This window comes from Arvicola amphibius, chromosome 6, assembly GCF_903992535.2.
Source record: "Arvicola amphibius chromosome 6, mArvAmp1.2, whole genome shotgun sequence".
NCBI classification, from domain to species: Eukaryota; Metazoa; Chordata; class Mammalia; order Rodentia; family Cricetidae; genus Arvicola; species Arvicola amphibius.
This window is the reverse complement of record NC_052052.2, coordinates 21,824,862-21,841,240: the sequence shown is the minus strand read 5'-3', so window position 1 is coordinate 21,841,240 and position 16,379 is coordinate 21,824,862. Positions and strand designations below refer to the sequence as shown.

Sequence of the window (16,379 nt, the reverse complement as noted above, 5' to 3'; positions counted from 1 at the left end):
TAGCCTAGTGTCAAGTCCAAGATTGCATTGAGAATGAGTCCAGGTTATGGAGGTCTTGCTTGAGCCAGGTGTGTCTCAGAAGATACTCCAAACAACTGAGGGTTAAGCTGGTGTTATGTGTGTTTTTGTCTTATCATTGTAATTTTTTTTTCACGTTTTGCTCTTTGATTTTGGGTTCTATAAATGAGAAACAAAGGGTAATCATTTCCCTTTATTTTGATTGATTTTGTTTCAACTAGTAGGTCAGTTTTATTTGTGTTTTTTAAAGGGAAACTGGCGTGAACAATGACAGAATAAATAATCTATTTCTTTCTATTGTGACATTGCTGATTATGGGCGTTTTAGTGAGATACATGATACAAAGTACCTAGTGAATAGGGGAAAGGTGAGTTTTTTTGACTCAGTCCATTTCATTCTTGGGTCCTTGGGTGGTTCAGTTCCTTCTCTGGTCACTGAAGCTCATTGTGAATGTGACCTTTCAGGTTTATTTACAAGAGTAAGAGTTCCAGAAATCCTCTGAGCAGTTAGGTGATCCCTGTAGCTTGCTTCCTTGGATGTTTTGTTTTATGATGTGAGTGACTGAACCAGGCTTTTGTGCAGACCCAGCAAGTGTTCTGCCTCTGAGCTGCCTTTCCAATTTATAGTATTTGAAATATGTGTGTATTTTAAAAATATAGTATACTGAAAGTATGGAGGAAGCATTACATAAAAATGTCAAGATACTTAAGCTTCTTTATTCATATGAAGTATTAGCTCATAATGAACATGAGAAGGATTTTGGGATGCTTGTCGTGACTACAACATAAATGGGAAATGTACATTGTTTCTGCATGCTTGTAATAATTTTTTAGGTTTTTCTCCCACAGTCCCAGTTGAACAAACTGAAGAGATTTCAGGTCCAGAGAGACATTCATTAAAATAAGCCCAGAAGATTGCTATTTATGTAAAAGGTTCCCCAGTTTAAGGGTATTTTCCCTGCTTGATAGTCTAATGTCTTTCTTTCTGGAGTGTTATTCCCATTTTTTTTTTCTTTTTCCTGTTGCCTTCTTTTTGGTTTGTTTGTTTGTTTTCATTGTAGTCCTGGCTGCCCTAGAATTTGCTTGTAGCCTACGTTGACCTTAAACAAACAGAGATCCGTCTGCCTAATAATGCTGTGTCATCATAGATTAGTCAGATTGTTGATGTTTTATTTAGAACACAATCAATTAAAAATAGCCTAATATGTTAGGAGATAGGGTCTTATGTTACTGGGACTGACCTAGAAAACTCTTTAGCTGAAAGCCTTTAACTGGCCCTCCTATTTCTATCTCCTTTGTACTGGAATTATAAGGGGGTACCACATGTGGCTCATAAACTCTAGCTCCTGTTGGGATGTGTGGAGAGGAAGAGGAGGGTCCAGTGCAATCTTCTGATCAACCAAATACATTTCAACACTCAAAGACATACACACACACACACACTTTCTCATTGCTTTATTAGGGCTTAACTATCTTTTTTGCTTTGGTTTTGATTTTGGTTTTTCGAGACAAGGTTTCTTTGTAGCTTTGGAGCCTGTCCTGGAACTACATCTTGTAGACCAGGCTAGCCTCGAACTCAGAGATCCTCCTGCCTCTGCCTCCCGGGTGCTGGGATTAAACGAGTGCGCCACCACCCCGTGGCTCTTAAGTATCTTTTTTAATTTAAAACCAGAAATCAATGTTTTTGAAACACAACAGATATACACACCTCAAAAATATTTATTTATTTATTTATTTATTTATTTATTTATTTATTTATTTATTTATTTATTTATTGTGTATACAGTTAGCCAGAAGAGGGCAGCAGACCTTATTACAGATGGTTGTGAGCCTCCATGTGGTTTGTGGGAATTGAACTCAGGACCTTTGGAAGAGCAGGCAATGCTCTTAACCACTGAGCCATCTCTCCAGCCCTTAACTATCTTTCTTAAGAGACCATTTGAGTATGCTTGAATTTAGTGTTCTGTTATTGACACAGTTTCTTTGTAGCTTTGGTTGTTCTGGTTCTTGCTTTGTAGATCAGGCTGGCCTCAATCTCTTAAGAGATCTACTTCCTGCTCTCTGCTTCCTGATTGCTGATTATCACACTGGCTTATTTGAGTATCTTTAATGCAAAACTTTTTAAATTTACAGGTAATGATTCCATTAGTGTCCTATGTGTTGTTACTGAGGAAGACTTGAAACTGACTAGTGTTGGGATGGTTGAAAGTTACTTCAGTGTAGTTATAATTTGCTAAGATATGCAGGAACATTTGGTAGAGGATTGGGCTTAATTGTGATCTGAGATCACAATTTTTTACCTTAGAATTAGGTCCATCTGTCTGTCTGTCTGTCCATCCTTCCTCCCTTCTTCACTGTTTCTTTTCCTCTTTTTCTGTTTGATTTCTCTAGCCCTGGCTTCCCTGGACTTATGTTACTAGGCTGACCTCTGCAGAGATTGAAAGTGTGCACCACCATGCTTGATTGGAGTTAATGTATCTGCTAAGGAATACTGGAGGTTTTTTTTTTTTTAAATATCACATTTATTTAATGTGTATGGGTGTTTGGTATACATGTGCGTATATGCACTGCTGACCCTTGTCTCAGATACACAAACAACAACAGTTAAGCTAGAAACAAAAAGAAGGTGAAAACCTTTTGGTTCCTAGTGCCTGGGTTTCAAACCCTCTGCCCTTTTTGTCCTAGGAATACAAAGGCTTTTGACATGTAGATTTTTCTTAACCTTATACAGCTTTATCCAGAGGTTGTTGGATGGCTATTTTTCATTTATTTATTTATTGCTTTTTATTGTTTGTTTTGTTGTTTTAGGTTTTTCAAGATAGGGTTTCTCTTTGTAAATCTGGCCTCGAACTCAGAGATCCATCTGACATTAAATGCGTGTGCCACTAATGCCTGGCTATCCAGAGCTTTTCTTTTTTTTTTTTTTAAAGGAGTATAAGAAAACTGTTTTTCCTTGATAGCGTAGCATCTTGTAACTTTCAGAACATTTTGTGCATGTGTGCGTGTGTGCGTGCGTGTGTGTGTGTGTGTGTGTGTGTGTGTGTGTGTGTGTGTGTGTAAGAGGGAGAGAGTCTCTCCATCCCCATATGGAGGACAGACAGCAGCTTGTAGAAGTTTTCTCCTTCTGCTGTATAGTATATGGTCATCAACTGTAGGTGGTAAGGCTTGGGGAAGTACTTTTAGCTCATATAAAGGACTGGCAACAACTTGAGAAACTATTGTTTCTTTTCTCTGTTTTTCTGTTTGGCAGAGGAGAAAGTTGGCATGCCTTCTGTAGTTCCTCATTTATATTCAGATACTCACTACATTGCTCTCCAGATCAGAACCCCACCATGCTAGAGAGTGTTAGTAGAGGTAGTAGTTTTGTCTTTAAACAGGATCTGGATATGCAGATTAGGCTGGCCATGACTTTTGGATCCTCCTAGCATGCTAGAATGTATCTTTACCACTATGTATGGCAACAGTAGCATTTTTATGCCAGCTATGATTGTAAAAGTAATGATACTAAGGGCTCTGTCTCTCTCTTAACATACCAGCAGTAACTAACTGTCTTTTATAAAATGTTCACTGTATGGTAATACTTCAGTGTGTGTTTTGAGATGCCCATTTCCTCTTGGAATAGGACCACTGTCTTTTGCAAACTCATGTAGTGAGGGACAAAGAAGGAAGTCAAAGTAGTTTGTCATCAGATACCCAGATTGTGCCTTCAGTATTTATTGTGAAGCGCTACATGACTTTGAATAGTTGCTTGATTTCCCTTGCGAAATGAGTTGTAATCCGCATGATGAGTTGTAATCCGCATAGATGCTCATCACTGCTTTCCTTCCAAAAGCACTTCCTAGCAACTCAGTTGATGGTCATTGGATCCTTTGTGAAATCATGACAGTGGTAGCAGAACTCAGGCTTGCCCACTAGATGGCATTAGTGTGAGATTTTCAGGATCTTGCCAATTTTCTAATTTTGTTTTGGGTACCCTAAACATTTCCATAAAGAGTATGTGCCAATGTTGCTGTATTCTATTATATAATCAAATCTGATGGCCATAGATTCATAATTAGCTTTTGTTAAATTGTTTACTATAAAATGTTCTCAAGGAAATCTCCCATTTTTCTTATATTCACTAATATTAATCAGTCTTTACCATGGACTATATGGAGGCTCTTATAAGGCTTGTTTGCATATGCTTTCTGTTACTAGAAATGATCCTTACCTTAAAAGTGACCACATGAATGTGGGGACTGCAGATTTAGGTTACATGGGATGATTGATGGTATTCACATACATTTCTACGTGTATGTACACACAGTTTACAGATAATGAATTATGTAGAATACCTCATGAAGTACTTAGCAAGGAAACTCTGATGGGATGGGATCAGATCATGTCAGAATACCCTCAGGAGTTACAGTCTATATGTACCGCCCTTCTCTCCCAGCTGTACACTATATTGAAGCTCACCAACAGTAGGACTTTTCACTGAGATGGACTTGTTTATAGTAGGGCTATGGGGTGGAAAAGAAGCAAATAGAAGCAGTTGTTGAGAGTGTGGCTGTTTCAAAAGGTTTTAGGTTTTTACTCTGCTTTTTCCTTGATTTTTTTTTTACTTATTTGTTTTTAAAATTGTTATTATTATTATTATAATCATTATTATTATTAGTTCTTCAGATTGAACTTAAGGCCTCATGTATGCTAAGTGAATGTTCTACCACTAATCTGTATTCCCAGACTCTTGGCTGCCCCTCTTGTTTGGACTGCCTCAAGTTGCTATAGACATTGTTCTTCAGATTAACTTGCCAAGCCCACAGATGCAACTTCCAAGCTATACAGTCAGGGTGGACAAGTGTTTTGAATGCTTGAAAAATCCACCTAGTCCCTCTCTTTCATTGCTTGGTGTTCATTAAATGTGTGCAGGGCAAGGCCTTTTCATTTTTATCAGCATTATGGTGAATTCTTTGAAAAGGAATGCAGAGTACTTTAAAAATCTGCACTGGATTATATTTCTTTTTTATACAAATTGGCTAGATGAAATGTTTTGTTTTTAAGGAAGATGATGTATAGAGAATAAGCTACAGTTTAAATTGACCACTGTGTTTAACACATTCAACTTTTTATTTAAAATTTTTTTAGATATATTTTATGTGTATGAATGTTTGCCTGCGTTTATATTTGTGTACCTGGTACTTATGTGGGTTCTGGGAATTGAACCTGGAGCAAAATGAGAAAGTGCTTTTGCTGAACCATCTCTTTAGCCCCTCATCTTTTTGTATAAAATTAGCCTATGTTTATGTTTGAGACCGAATTAAACATTTCTATTTTATTTTATGCATTGTAAGAATAGTTACAGTGGTAATTTAGTTGATTTTGGGAGATTACACCTTCTGATGTCTCTTGATAAATATCCCTATAGTTTAAGGTCTGTACTATCTGTTATTTATCACCTAGTGATGTGAGCTGGTCCGTTGATGGGCCCCAAAGAAAGAACAGGTGATTGGAAACTATATTCTAGGAAAAGGACTGCTTAGCAATTGCTAAGCCACTTAAGTTTCTGAAAGGAAGCCTATTGAGGCCCTTTACAAGCTAGGCTGCTAGTTTCCCCTTTCTTCATTATTATTCATGATAAATTGTTATGTTTAGGAAAGTAAGGAGAGAGGGTTTTTTTGGTTTCTTGGTTTTGTTTTTTTTCCTCAAAGCTTCTATATCCCTGTTCTTTGCATAGTAAATACTTGTTAAATGAATGGATGAATGATTGACTGTTAATACTCTATTTTAACAGTTACATTCATGGGATAATTTTACTAGGAAGATTTTTTACTCTTCTTTATTGAAAATTAAAAAGTGTACCAGGTATGAGCTCACATTCTAAATTTTATTTATTTAAGATTTTGTGAGCAAGTGCAGATGTCACAACATGGGAGGTCAGATAGAGGACAGTTTGTCCCTTCTGGGGCTTAAACTCAGGTTGTTTGGCTTGGTGTCAAGAACCTGCTGATCCATTTTTCTGGTTTACAGTGAAAATTTGTACTTCTGTTCTTTTCACTGCATATGAAGAACAAGATATTGAAACTCCTGACCAGGCATTTCTCCAATTCATTAGGAAAAGCTGCTAGTTCAGGAAGGTATACAAAATCACTTCCCCAGAGAATAAAGTACACTCTCCTCATAGGTGAGAACTCAGTGCTCATTGGTCTGAAAAGTCTTGAGAGCAGACTATAACCCTTAGGGCGGTGTGGGGGTCACTTTTCAGTATTCTTCCCCAACTTTAAGGTGTGCTTTAGTCATTTGGGGCTGTACATTTGCTGGTAGCCATTAAGGATTTTGTGTATTTGTTTATCTGTAGTTTAGGTTCATGAGACATATATCTAGTCTGTGAAGAGGGGTGACCAATTTGAGATGGTGACAGAAGACAGACTGAAGCATTATTCCTCCAGGGACTGGAGTGTCATGTGTAACAGAGGCTAATGAAATTAAGAGCTTTAAAACATCATTTCATAGGACAGTTTTCTAATACGACATCTCTCTCTTGCTTCAGCTATTCCAAAGACCCAATGCCCTTGCTGTCCAGCAGTTGACAGCTGCCCAGCAGCAGCAGTACGCGCTTGCAGCAGCCCACCAGCCTCACATCGGTAAGTCCTTAAGCTCAGAGCTCTCTTACTATCTAGGAGAGGTGGACTCTGGGAGTTCCAGTAAATTGAACATCCGGGAGGCAGAGAGAGGTTGAAGGATAGTGTGAATTCCAGGCCAGCCTGGATTATACAGTGAAACTGTCAGGGAAAAAAAAAAAAAAAAAAAAAAAGACCATGGTAGATGGAGTAAATTCAGAGTAAATGACCTCTTTCTTGTGTCCACTTATCTCTAGCCCATATTTATTTTATTTTTGATGTGCTAGACCTGAACTCGTAAGTTTGCTTTGGTATCCATTTTCTTATATACCTTAAATGTATCAGGATTTAAACAATTTACTAGAGAAATGACTACCTTTTGTTAAGATTTATTCAACAGATCCAGGTGTGGTGTTGCACACAATTATCCCAGCACTCAGGAGGCACAGGCAGGAGTATTTTTGTGAGTTGGAGGCTAGCTTACTCTACAGTGAGTTCCAAGCCAGCTAGGGCTACAGAATAACACCTTGCCCCCCCCCCCCCCTAATTAATTAATTAATTAGAGCGCCCATGATGAGGTAGTTGGAGTTTTGTGTATCAGCTTCTCAACTTACTGAGTAGCAATAGTGCTTTCATTGCTTTTAAATTCACCTTCCGAGCTTTGTCTTCCCTTTGTTGCGGTGAGTTTGGCACATATTTCAATCTTCACCATGACCTTTCTATTATTGGAACTCTATTTTTAGTATTTTGAGGCATGATTACTGTGTAGTCCCAGCTGGCTTCAGACTCAAGTCAATTCTCTTGCTTTAGCTTCCTGAGTGCTGATACTATAAATGTGACCGCTGTGCCTGGCAATCCCCCAGATATCTCCCTCCCTTAAATATATACATTTCTTTTCCTTTTTTAAAAAAAAATTATCTTTTTTACTATACATACCAATCCAAGTTCCTACTACCCCCACCCAAGTTCCCACTACCCAGACTTTCTTAAGACTCTTCTGACTGTCATGACTGCTCATAAGTGGTAGTGGAGATTTCTTTCATTCTTCGTTAAAAAGTACATAGACATGAGCAGAAAGGAGACCCTGGATGTGGTATGCATGTAAGAAGAAAGAGTACTTAATCATCTTAGTTGACACAAGAGTGGGCTGGCACTATACACATGTAAATTGTAGTCTTTATTGTTTTTGATGGAAATAAGTCCATCTCAATAAGTGTTTTGAAGCAATTTTAACAGTAAAATTGAAAAACTAATGAGTTTAATATTTGAAGAAGGAATTTAGTGTATACACAGTGAATTCAGTGTCTGCTCATGACCCTTAGATCTAATTCCCAGCACAACAAATAAAACAATAAAATGAATGCCTAACAATCTAGCTGGCTCTAAACTATAGTGGACATTTGTAATGTGGATGTAGAGGGGTCACTTGACATTCAGGAGGCTTTGGGTTTGATCTTAGTATGGAGCCAAAATAAAAATGATACATAAGTGATCTGTTACCAACATTACTTTAATAAAGATGGGAAGGGGTACACAAAACAGTCTAAACTAGCCATGGTAGTCCACCATTTGGAAAACTGAGGCACGAGGAGTGTACATTTCAAGGCCTAGTTAGGCTACAGAATGAGACCCCCATTTCAGAAAGACAGCCAGGGCTGGGCTGATGCTTAGTGGGTAATAGTGATTTTTGGGAAGGAAGAAGACCTGAGTACTCACAAAGACGAAGTAGATTCCAGCTTTGGGGAATGGGAACAGGAGGATTAGTGGAATGTCCATGTAGCCAAAACAACATGTACAGCCATAAAACATCTTGAAAAATACTGTAGAAAGCCATAGAAAAGTGTTTCTTAACCTATGGGTTGTGACCGGTGTTTGTGTGTATGTGTATGACCCTTTCACAAGGGGGGGTTGAATATCAGATATGGTGCATATCAGATATTTATATTATTATAACAGTAACAACATTAGTTAAAAAGCAGTAATGAAATAATTTTATTGTTGGGGTTCACCACAATATGAAGAACTGTATTAAAAGATCAAAGTATTTGGAAAGTTGAGAACCTTTGTTATAGTGGAAGGAACCCATTGTCTTTCTCTGTCTTCCCTATGTTCATACACAGACACATACACAAATGTCACAATGGCTTTTTATATTGAGGGTATATTATCTTTGTGACATTCCTCTCTACTGTACAGACTATTCTCTCTTCCCTTTCTTTCCCTTCATCTCTAACCTGGAATGCTAGCTGAATTAGATGTGTAGTAGGGCTGCGGTTTGGTCATTTATTTTTACTGACAGGTGTGTTTCCAGCAGGTTTAGCTCCCGCTGCGTTTGTCCCCAACCCATACATCATCAGCGCTGCTCCCCCGGGGACGGACCCCTACACAGCTGGATTGGCTGCAGCAGCAACACTCGGTGAGACATCTGCTGCATGAGGGATTTACTCACCCACTAGAAAAGGGCATGCCTTCTTTCTACTCTGCCAAATACATGTCTCCAACAAAAAAAATGTTTCCTGATCCCAGCGCTAGTCCCTTGCCAGTCAGATTTTTCTGTTTAGCTATTACTCTCCCCGTTCTGCCTAGATAGGTGATTACCTATCCTGGACCACTTCCTTGGATCTATCCAATTGCTTGCTCATGTTGCAGGATATTTGCTCAGCTGTTTTTTGCTGGTACCACAGGGAATTTACTGTTTCCTTACCTTCTTACTTTGTGGCTTTCTCTTCTTCCACTCCTCCAAATTGCATAGCTTTTAAACACAAATCTTACACACAAATGCCTTGTATTTCTCCTTTCCCTAATCTGAACTGTTGCATGCTGCTGTTACTGTCGTCTACAGCTCATCATCAGAGCCTAAGAGATGGTGGTTGTTCCTTGGATTTAGTAGCTACTAGTATTAGAATTCTGAAGACTGGCTGGGGTTGACTCCTTATGTGCTGTCCTCCCTCCAGCAACTGGACCCATGCACACTCTTCCTCCTGTGTGGTCACATTGGCTCACACTGCACCCCACCGCTAGTCCCATGGGATTTCAGTTTCCTTACTTTCCCAACTTGGGCCTCTGTCTCCAGACATCCATCACAGTTTGTGCATGGGATGATCTCTTACTGACATCTATGGTTTTTATTTACTTGTAGATGAATTCATGATGGTCTTGCCCTTCCTTCAATTTCCCATAAATGTTAAAGTGACTTCAGTTTAACATGATGATGAAAGCAACAACCTCTGAAGCCTTTGGGGTACATATGCACCTTTCTAAGTTATGCTCATTTCAACAAAGTATCAATGTGAGATTTCATCAACTGTGTGGTCTGGGGTTCATTTATCTCTGGTGTGTAGTTTTCAGTGATGATGTAGGAGCAGCTTGTAATTTCTGAGATTGATCTCTAGAGTTGCTTGCCTGGTTATGATGGTAGCCTATTTTATTTATTTTTGGTCTGAGTTGTTCAGTAGTGACTTTACCCCTCAGAAGCTTGGAGTTCAGAAAACAGTCTTATGTTAGGTCATGATTTAATTCTTGTGGTCAAGGTTTTAGCCAGGTTTGATTCTGTGACATTAAACAGCCGTGCTATCTTCAGTTACCTTTTCTGTCTTGCTTAATGTGTGTTAACTTGAACATGGAATGAGTTTCAGAATAATGAATGTGTAGTTATGAAATGATAGATTGGTGGTTAACAATTTGCATATGAGCTGGAGACTGTAAATGATTTAAATGGTTTTAAATGGAAGGAAGTGTTTTGTTAACATGGAAATTTAAGCAGGCATTCTGATAAGCCAGTTTCAACTAAGCTCTTTGGGGGTTTTTAGTTTTGGCCACATGACCAAGGTAGAGTAATGGAAATGCCAGATGAAGGATTTGAATGTTAAATTTTTAGGGTGCTGTCCTTGTAGGTCATACACCATGCACTGGGACAGTTCCCTTAAGTGCCTTTCTCTCCTCACCCTGCTGTGTCTTTCTTTATCTTACTAATATTTGGACCCTGATGAGGTGAGTTTGTAGGTGGTTGTTTTCTTTAGCTTAGATAAAGCTTTTGAATTGCTTAGGTTCCTATAAGTCAACAAATCATTTTTATCATTTACTTATTGTAAGAAGATGGTTTGTATTGTAACATAGTTTTCCTCAACAACACTGTCATTTTGCAGCTGGCTGTAGAGTTTCACAGTGGTCATTCTTGGTCATGCTAAGCCTTTAGGCAGTGGTGCAGTCAGACTGGCTTGTGCTTAGAAACTGGAGAATGTGTGCCAGTTTGTTTTTGTTTAATGAGAAGCAGCTCCTCTCCCTGCACAACTATACTGTGAGAAACAGCTCTTTGGAACGCAAGTGTAATACTTGACCCGTGCTGTGACTGTAAATCATGCAGGTATGTTTCACCAGAATTGAGGAGCTGTTTTTGGATACTTTCTCTCTTTTTTTCCTTTCTGTACATTCTTTTATTTATGTAAAATTTGTTCACACGGTTCACCTTTAAAATCCCCCACTGTCTGATGGCGAATGCACACCCTTTGTGTTCTCACCATCAGCTTCCTGCATAGAATTTTGGCCTGGGCTTTGTCCACATCGAAGTTGCCCTCTGCGCCACCCTTTTCCATTCACATCTGCGCTTGGCTCTGTGTGCAGTTACTGGAGTTGTTTCCTATCACCAAAGAAGGTCACCAGCGTGCTTAGTTTCAGTGCTGGGGTCAGTGATCACTTAAGGTGAAAGTATGCTATATTTTTATTTTTCAGTCGCTGTCATTGAAATTTAAAAGTTGAAATACCAGTGTCTGAATGTTTGTGTTGAGTAACTTAGGACTTTAAAAATGGAAATAGAGAGAAAAAAATAGAGCGTTTTTGAAAATTTGTGGTGGAGGTCCTGTTATCAGAAGGAAATAGATTTCATCTGGAGTTACACAGGGGCGTGGTAGCCCTGTGCAGTTAGAGTGTAGCTGAGTTTTCTTATTTTTCTTTTTGTATATGTCGTGTCATCTCCCATTTATTTCTCTTTCAACAGCATACTTTGTCTATTGTCCAACATACATCTTTTCCTTCTCATGGGGCGAACACAATTTCTGGATGGCTATGCTAGTTAACTCCTGTAATCTCAGCACTTGGGAGGCTAAGGCAGGAGCATCTCTAGTTTGAAGCCAGATTGGTTTCATAGCAAGACTTTATCTCAGACAATTTCTCCTTTTGTTTAGCCCCATCCCTTCAGTTCTCCTCCCAGCCTCTCCTTTCAGTAACTTCACCACTTTACCCTTCCATTGTCAGGCTGTAGTGCATTCCTGCCTTCAGAAGACCCTACCAGGAAGACCAAATACAATCAATCTCAGTCCATCTGTTCCTTCCCCCTTTGTCATAGTTATTAACTAGCACAAATCTTTGTTTTCTTTAAATTAATATTTTTTGGATTTCCTCTTTGAAGATCTGAATAATCCTAAGGTCATTCTTTCTAAACTTCTCTTTCCTTTCTCTGGTTATTTTTAGGCCCAGCTGTGGTCCCTCACCAATATTATGGAGTCACTCCATGGGGCGTCTACCCTGCCAGTCTTTTCCAGCAGCAGGCTGCTGCAGCTGCAGCAGCAACAAATTCAGCTACTCAACAGAGCGCTCCACAGGCCCAGCAAGGACAGCAGCAGGTAAAGGCAACACCAGCCACTCCTGTGAGGGCAACTCATGGTGTGTGCTACTCATAGGCAATGTTCCTCTTAATCACAGTCTTATGAGTGCCTGTGTGCACTTATATGTGCATGTGTGCAAGCCATTCATAGGTGATGCTGATCCTGTTCATAAAACACTGAGTGCCTGTGTATGTTTTTGGTGTGTTTGTGACTTACCAGTGATGATACTCTTCACCTTTTTTTTCTTTCTTTCTTGAGACAGGGTTTCTCTGTAGCTTTGGAGACTCTCCTGGAACTAACTCTTGTAGACCAGGCTGTCCTTGAACTCACAGAGATCCGCCTGCCTCTGCCTCCCTAGTGCTGAGATTAAAGGCGTGTGCCACCACTGCCGGGCCTGGCACGCTTCATTTTAAAATGCTGTATGCCTATGCGTGCACACCCTCATACTTGCTCCAGTGCTTATTTAGCTGTTCACGTTGTTGTTGGGGGGTTATGTAGGCCAGAGGTTATCTTCTAGTGTCAGGAGCCATCCATCTTTTTTTGTTGAGACCCAGACCTGGTACTTAACCAGTTAAGGTTGGACTGTCCAGCCATTGATCACAGGGATCTTCCTGTCTCTCGTTCTCTGTCATTGGTACTCTCTGTTGATGATTGTGTTCTAGTTCACATGCTTAGACAGCAAACACTTTAGTGACTATTCATTCAAAATGCCTCTTTCCCTCTCTCTCTCCCGCTTTCTCCTTTTTTGTTATTGAGATAGAGTTCCACTTATATCCCTGCTTGTCCTAGAACTCTGTAGACCAGTCTGTTCCTGAACTCAGAGACCCGTCTGTTGTTGCTTCCTGTGTGCTAAGATTAAAGGCACATGTCACCATGCTCTGCCATAATGTCAGTTGTGCTTTTCAATTTAATTAAGAAAATGATAGCCGGGCGGTGGTGGCACACACCTTTAATCCCAGCACTTGGGAGGCAGAGGCAGGCGGATCTCTGAGTTCGAGGCCAGCCTGGTCTACAAGAGCTAGTTCCAGGACAGGCTCTAGAAACTACAGGGAAACCCTGTCTCGAAAAACAAAAAAAAAAAAAAAAAAAGAAAAGAAAAGAAAATGATACTAGTTGTGTTTTCTCTTTTGGTGCTTTGTGCCTCCTGCTTTTTCTTTTTTTTAAAGTCAAAGTCTCTCTATGTAGCCCAAGATGGCCCTGAACTCATTTTGTAGCCCATGCTGACTTTGAACTTGGAATGATTACTTACACAATCTTACCTTACTGAGTGCTGGGATTTTTAGGTGTATGCTGTAAGAGTTGCTTAGAATGGCTGGAAAGATGGCATAGTAGTTAAGTACACTTGCAGAGGACCTAGATTCAATTCCCAGCACACACATGACATCTAACAACTATCTGTAACTCCAAGTTCTGACACCCTCATACAAACATACATGTAGACAAAACACCAATGTACATAAAAATTATTTTTTTTTTTAAAAGAAAGAGTTGCTAGAGGGATATCTAGTTAATTACCTACCTAGCAGGTAGTGACTCTTTAGGCTGAATACTTTCATTTCTCCATTCTTCAGCTGTCTGTTGAATACCATTTACAGGGCATTGTAGAGTTTTGCTTATGAATTGCCAGCCAGATTAAAGTTGTGTTTTTAAAACTAAACTAAACACTATTAGATTAAATCTTAAACCTGTTATATCTACGTTAACTTATATGTATGACTAGTACCTGTGAGGTCAGAAAAGTGCATCAGATTCCCTGGAACTAGAGTTGGGATGTGGTGGTTGTGAGCCTACCATGTAGATGCTAGGAACAGAACCTCTGCAAGAGCGATATCAGCTCATTGCTGAGCCATCCTTCCAGCCCTTCTCTTTAATTTTTAGTTAGTGGCTATAATCTTTTTTAAACTACATATCTGACTTTAATAAGTTTTATGGTGTATTAGTTGCTTTTCTATTGCTGTGTTATCATTTAAAAAGCTGACTCTGCTAGGGCACAAAAGCATGTCCTCTATAAACTTCCTGTGAGATACATTTCTGCCCCCTGTTCCTAGGTTCTTCGTGGAGGGGCTAGCCAGCGTCCTTTAACCCCAAATCAGAACCAGCAGGGACAACAAACAGATCCCCTTGTAGCAGCAGCAGCAGTGAATTCTGCTCTTGCCTTTGGACAAGGTCTGGCTGCAGGTATGCCAGGTAAGAAGGTTGTATTGATGTTTCTAATACTTTGCTGGTTCAAAAAAGTGTGTGTTTTCAAGGAGAATGGGTATTTCTTTTGACTTGTCTGGACCTGTTGGGGACTGGCAGAGATGATACATACTTGCCCTCACTTAGACCTCTGGGTCATTGACGAGAGCTTTGTTCTGAGCCAGTCATTGTTCATACTTCCGTGTGAGAGATCTGTGAGTATCTGCAGATTAGAATGTGAGCTTTGCTTTGTTAGCTGCCTGTTTAAGGGATATTCTTCAGTTTTGGTTTAAATACTGCTTGTGTATTCAAACATATAAGCCTATGGGGACTCTTCTTTTTCAAACAGCCACAGAAGCTTAGAGTTATTATAGATTTCGGCAAGTGGAATATGGAGATTTTATTCTTGCACATCAGCAGCCTCAGTGTCAGTACTCAGGCTCTTCCTGCTATTGTTAAGCAGGGAGCTTGTGACTTCAAGCACTGCAGCACCAATACTGCTGAGACAGTCTGGTAACCTAGACAGCTGTGGCTGATGGGCAGAGAGCATTTACAGGAGGCTAGAAATAGAGTGCTGTGAGATTTCGGCATGTCACTTAGAATGGCTGTGTGGTTTAATGTTTATAAATGTGTGCTTCAGGAATTTCCACCTAATACTTTGCATGGTGGTTAAAACATTGGCATTGGAGCCTGAAACTGTCTATATTTGTGCTCTGTTCTCTATCCTCAGGTTATCCAGTCTTGGCTCCTGCTGCTTACTATGACCAAACTGGTGCCCTTGTGGTGAATGCCGGGGCGAGAAATGGCCTCGGAGCTCCAGTTAGGCTTGTTGCTCCGGCTCCCGTCATCATTAGCTCCTCAGCTGCACAAGCAGGTGAGCTTTGTTTTGGAGATGGAAATTATGGGCCGGGTGACTGACAACAACAGTCTTTCAGATAGGGTGTAATGTGCTTTATTTTGAAAATCTCAGCGTAGGTTTTCTTACCCTGTAATATTTCAAAGAGAATCAGAACCTGCAAGGCAGTCTGGTAGATTCTGATTCTGTTGGTGGTTCTGTGGCACCTTGTTAGGGGTAATGCACAGGGATTGGCACTTCAGGTAACAGACAGTGGGGTTTTTTTGTTTGTTTTTGTTTTTTGCAAGGTCTATGTCTGCCTTGAAAAGATAATTTAGCATTCAAAGATTCATTTTTTTTAACAGATATAGCACAGTCTGTGAATATGACTAGTGTCTTTCTTTGCCTAATGGTTTGCTTTCTTTCTCACAGCTGTTGCAGCGGCTGCAGCTTCAGCAAATGGAGCAGCCGGTGGTCTTGCTGGAACCACAAACGGACCATTTCGACCTTTAGGCACCCAGCAGCCCCAGCCCCAGCCTCAGCAGCCTAGCAACAACCTGGCTTCCAGCTCCTTCTATGGCAACAACTCTATGAGCAGCAACTCCCAGAGCAGCTCCCTCTTCTCTCAGGGCTCTGCCCAGCCTGCCAACACGTCCTTGGGATTTGGAAGCAGCAGTTCTCTTGGTGCCACCCTGGGATCGGCCCTTGGAGGGTTTGGAACAGCAGGTAGAATTTAGACTAAGAAGCTGTTAAAATGAATTTGAATGAGTTTTGTAATCTTTCTGGAGCCCTGACAGTGCATGACACCCTGAACAGATACCACAGGTAGTCTGGATCAAGGCCCTGGGAATCTAGCCAGCCCACTTGACCACGTTGAGATGTTGGACTATAGACATTAAGTTATGCAACTGGGACCTCTTTTGGATTCATGCTCCTGTTGCTATTTACTTATGCTTACTTTGTCAGTATGTTTCAGGCTTTGAAAACTAAATAGAGGTTCTTCTAGGCTTTAGGAAGCATGTGGAGGGAACTTGGGCAGTGTGGATGTTAGGCTGAGGGAGAAGGAATCAGTGAAGGTCACGGGGCTGGGTGCTCCACATTCAGGATTGTGCCCAGGGCTTGACTACCTTAAACCGTTAGTGAGTTTCAT

The 16,379-nt window shown here is 40.2% G+C and overlaps 1 protein-coding gene and 1 non-coding gene across 16 annotated transcripts in view; both read left to right on the top strand.

The window, feature by feature from the left end:
* Window positions 1–16,379, top strand: part of Pum1 (pumilio RNA binding family member 1) — a 114,441-nt gene that overhangs the window by 70,120 nt on the left and 27,942 nt on the right. For 9 of the 15 annotated variants that reach the window (XM_038334822.1, XM_038334814.1, XM_038334820.1 and 6 more), the window contains 6 exons: window positions 6,547–6,640; window positions 8,916–9,032; window positions 12,083–12,234; window positions 14,265–14,403; window positions 15,125–15,268; window positions 15,662–15,955. In XM_038334822.1, coding sequence (XP_038190750.1) covers window positions 6,547–6,640; window positions 8,916–9,032; window positions 12,083–12,234; window positions 14,265–14,403; window positions 15,125–15,268; window positions 15,662–15,955 — 940 coding nt within the window. The remainder of the gene's footprint in view (window positions 1–6,546; window positions 6,641–8,915; window positions 9,033–12,082; window positions 12,235–14,264; window positions 14,404–15,124; window positions 15,269–15,661; window positions 15,956–16,379) is intronic. The other 6 variants (XM_038334824.1, XM_038334823.1, XM_038334818.1 and 3 more) reach the window with 2 other exon arrangements.
* Window positions 14,507–14,580, top strand: LOC119818121. Its single transcript, XR_005286030.1, has one exon. It is a non-coding gene; the product is annotated as a small nucleolar RNA SNORD103/SNORD85 (small nucleolar RNA).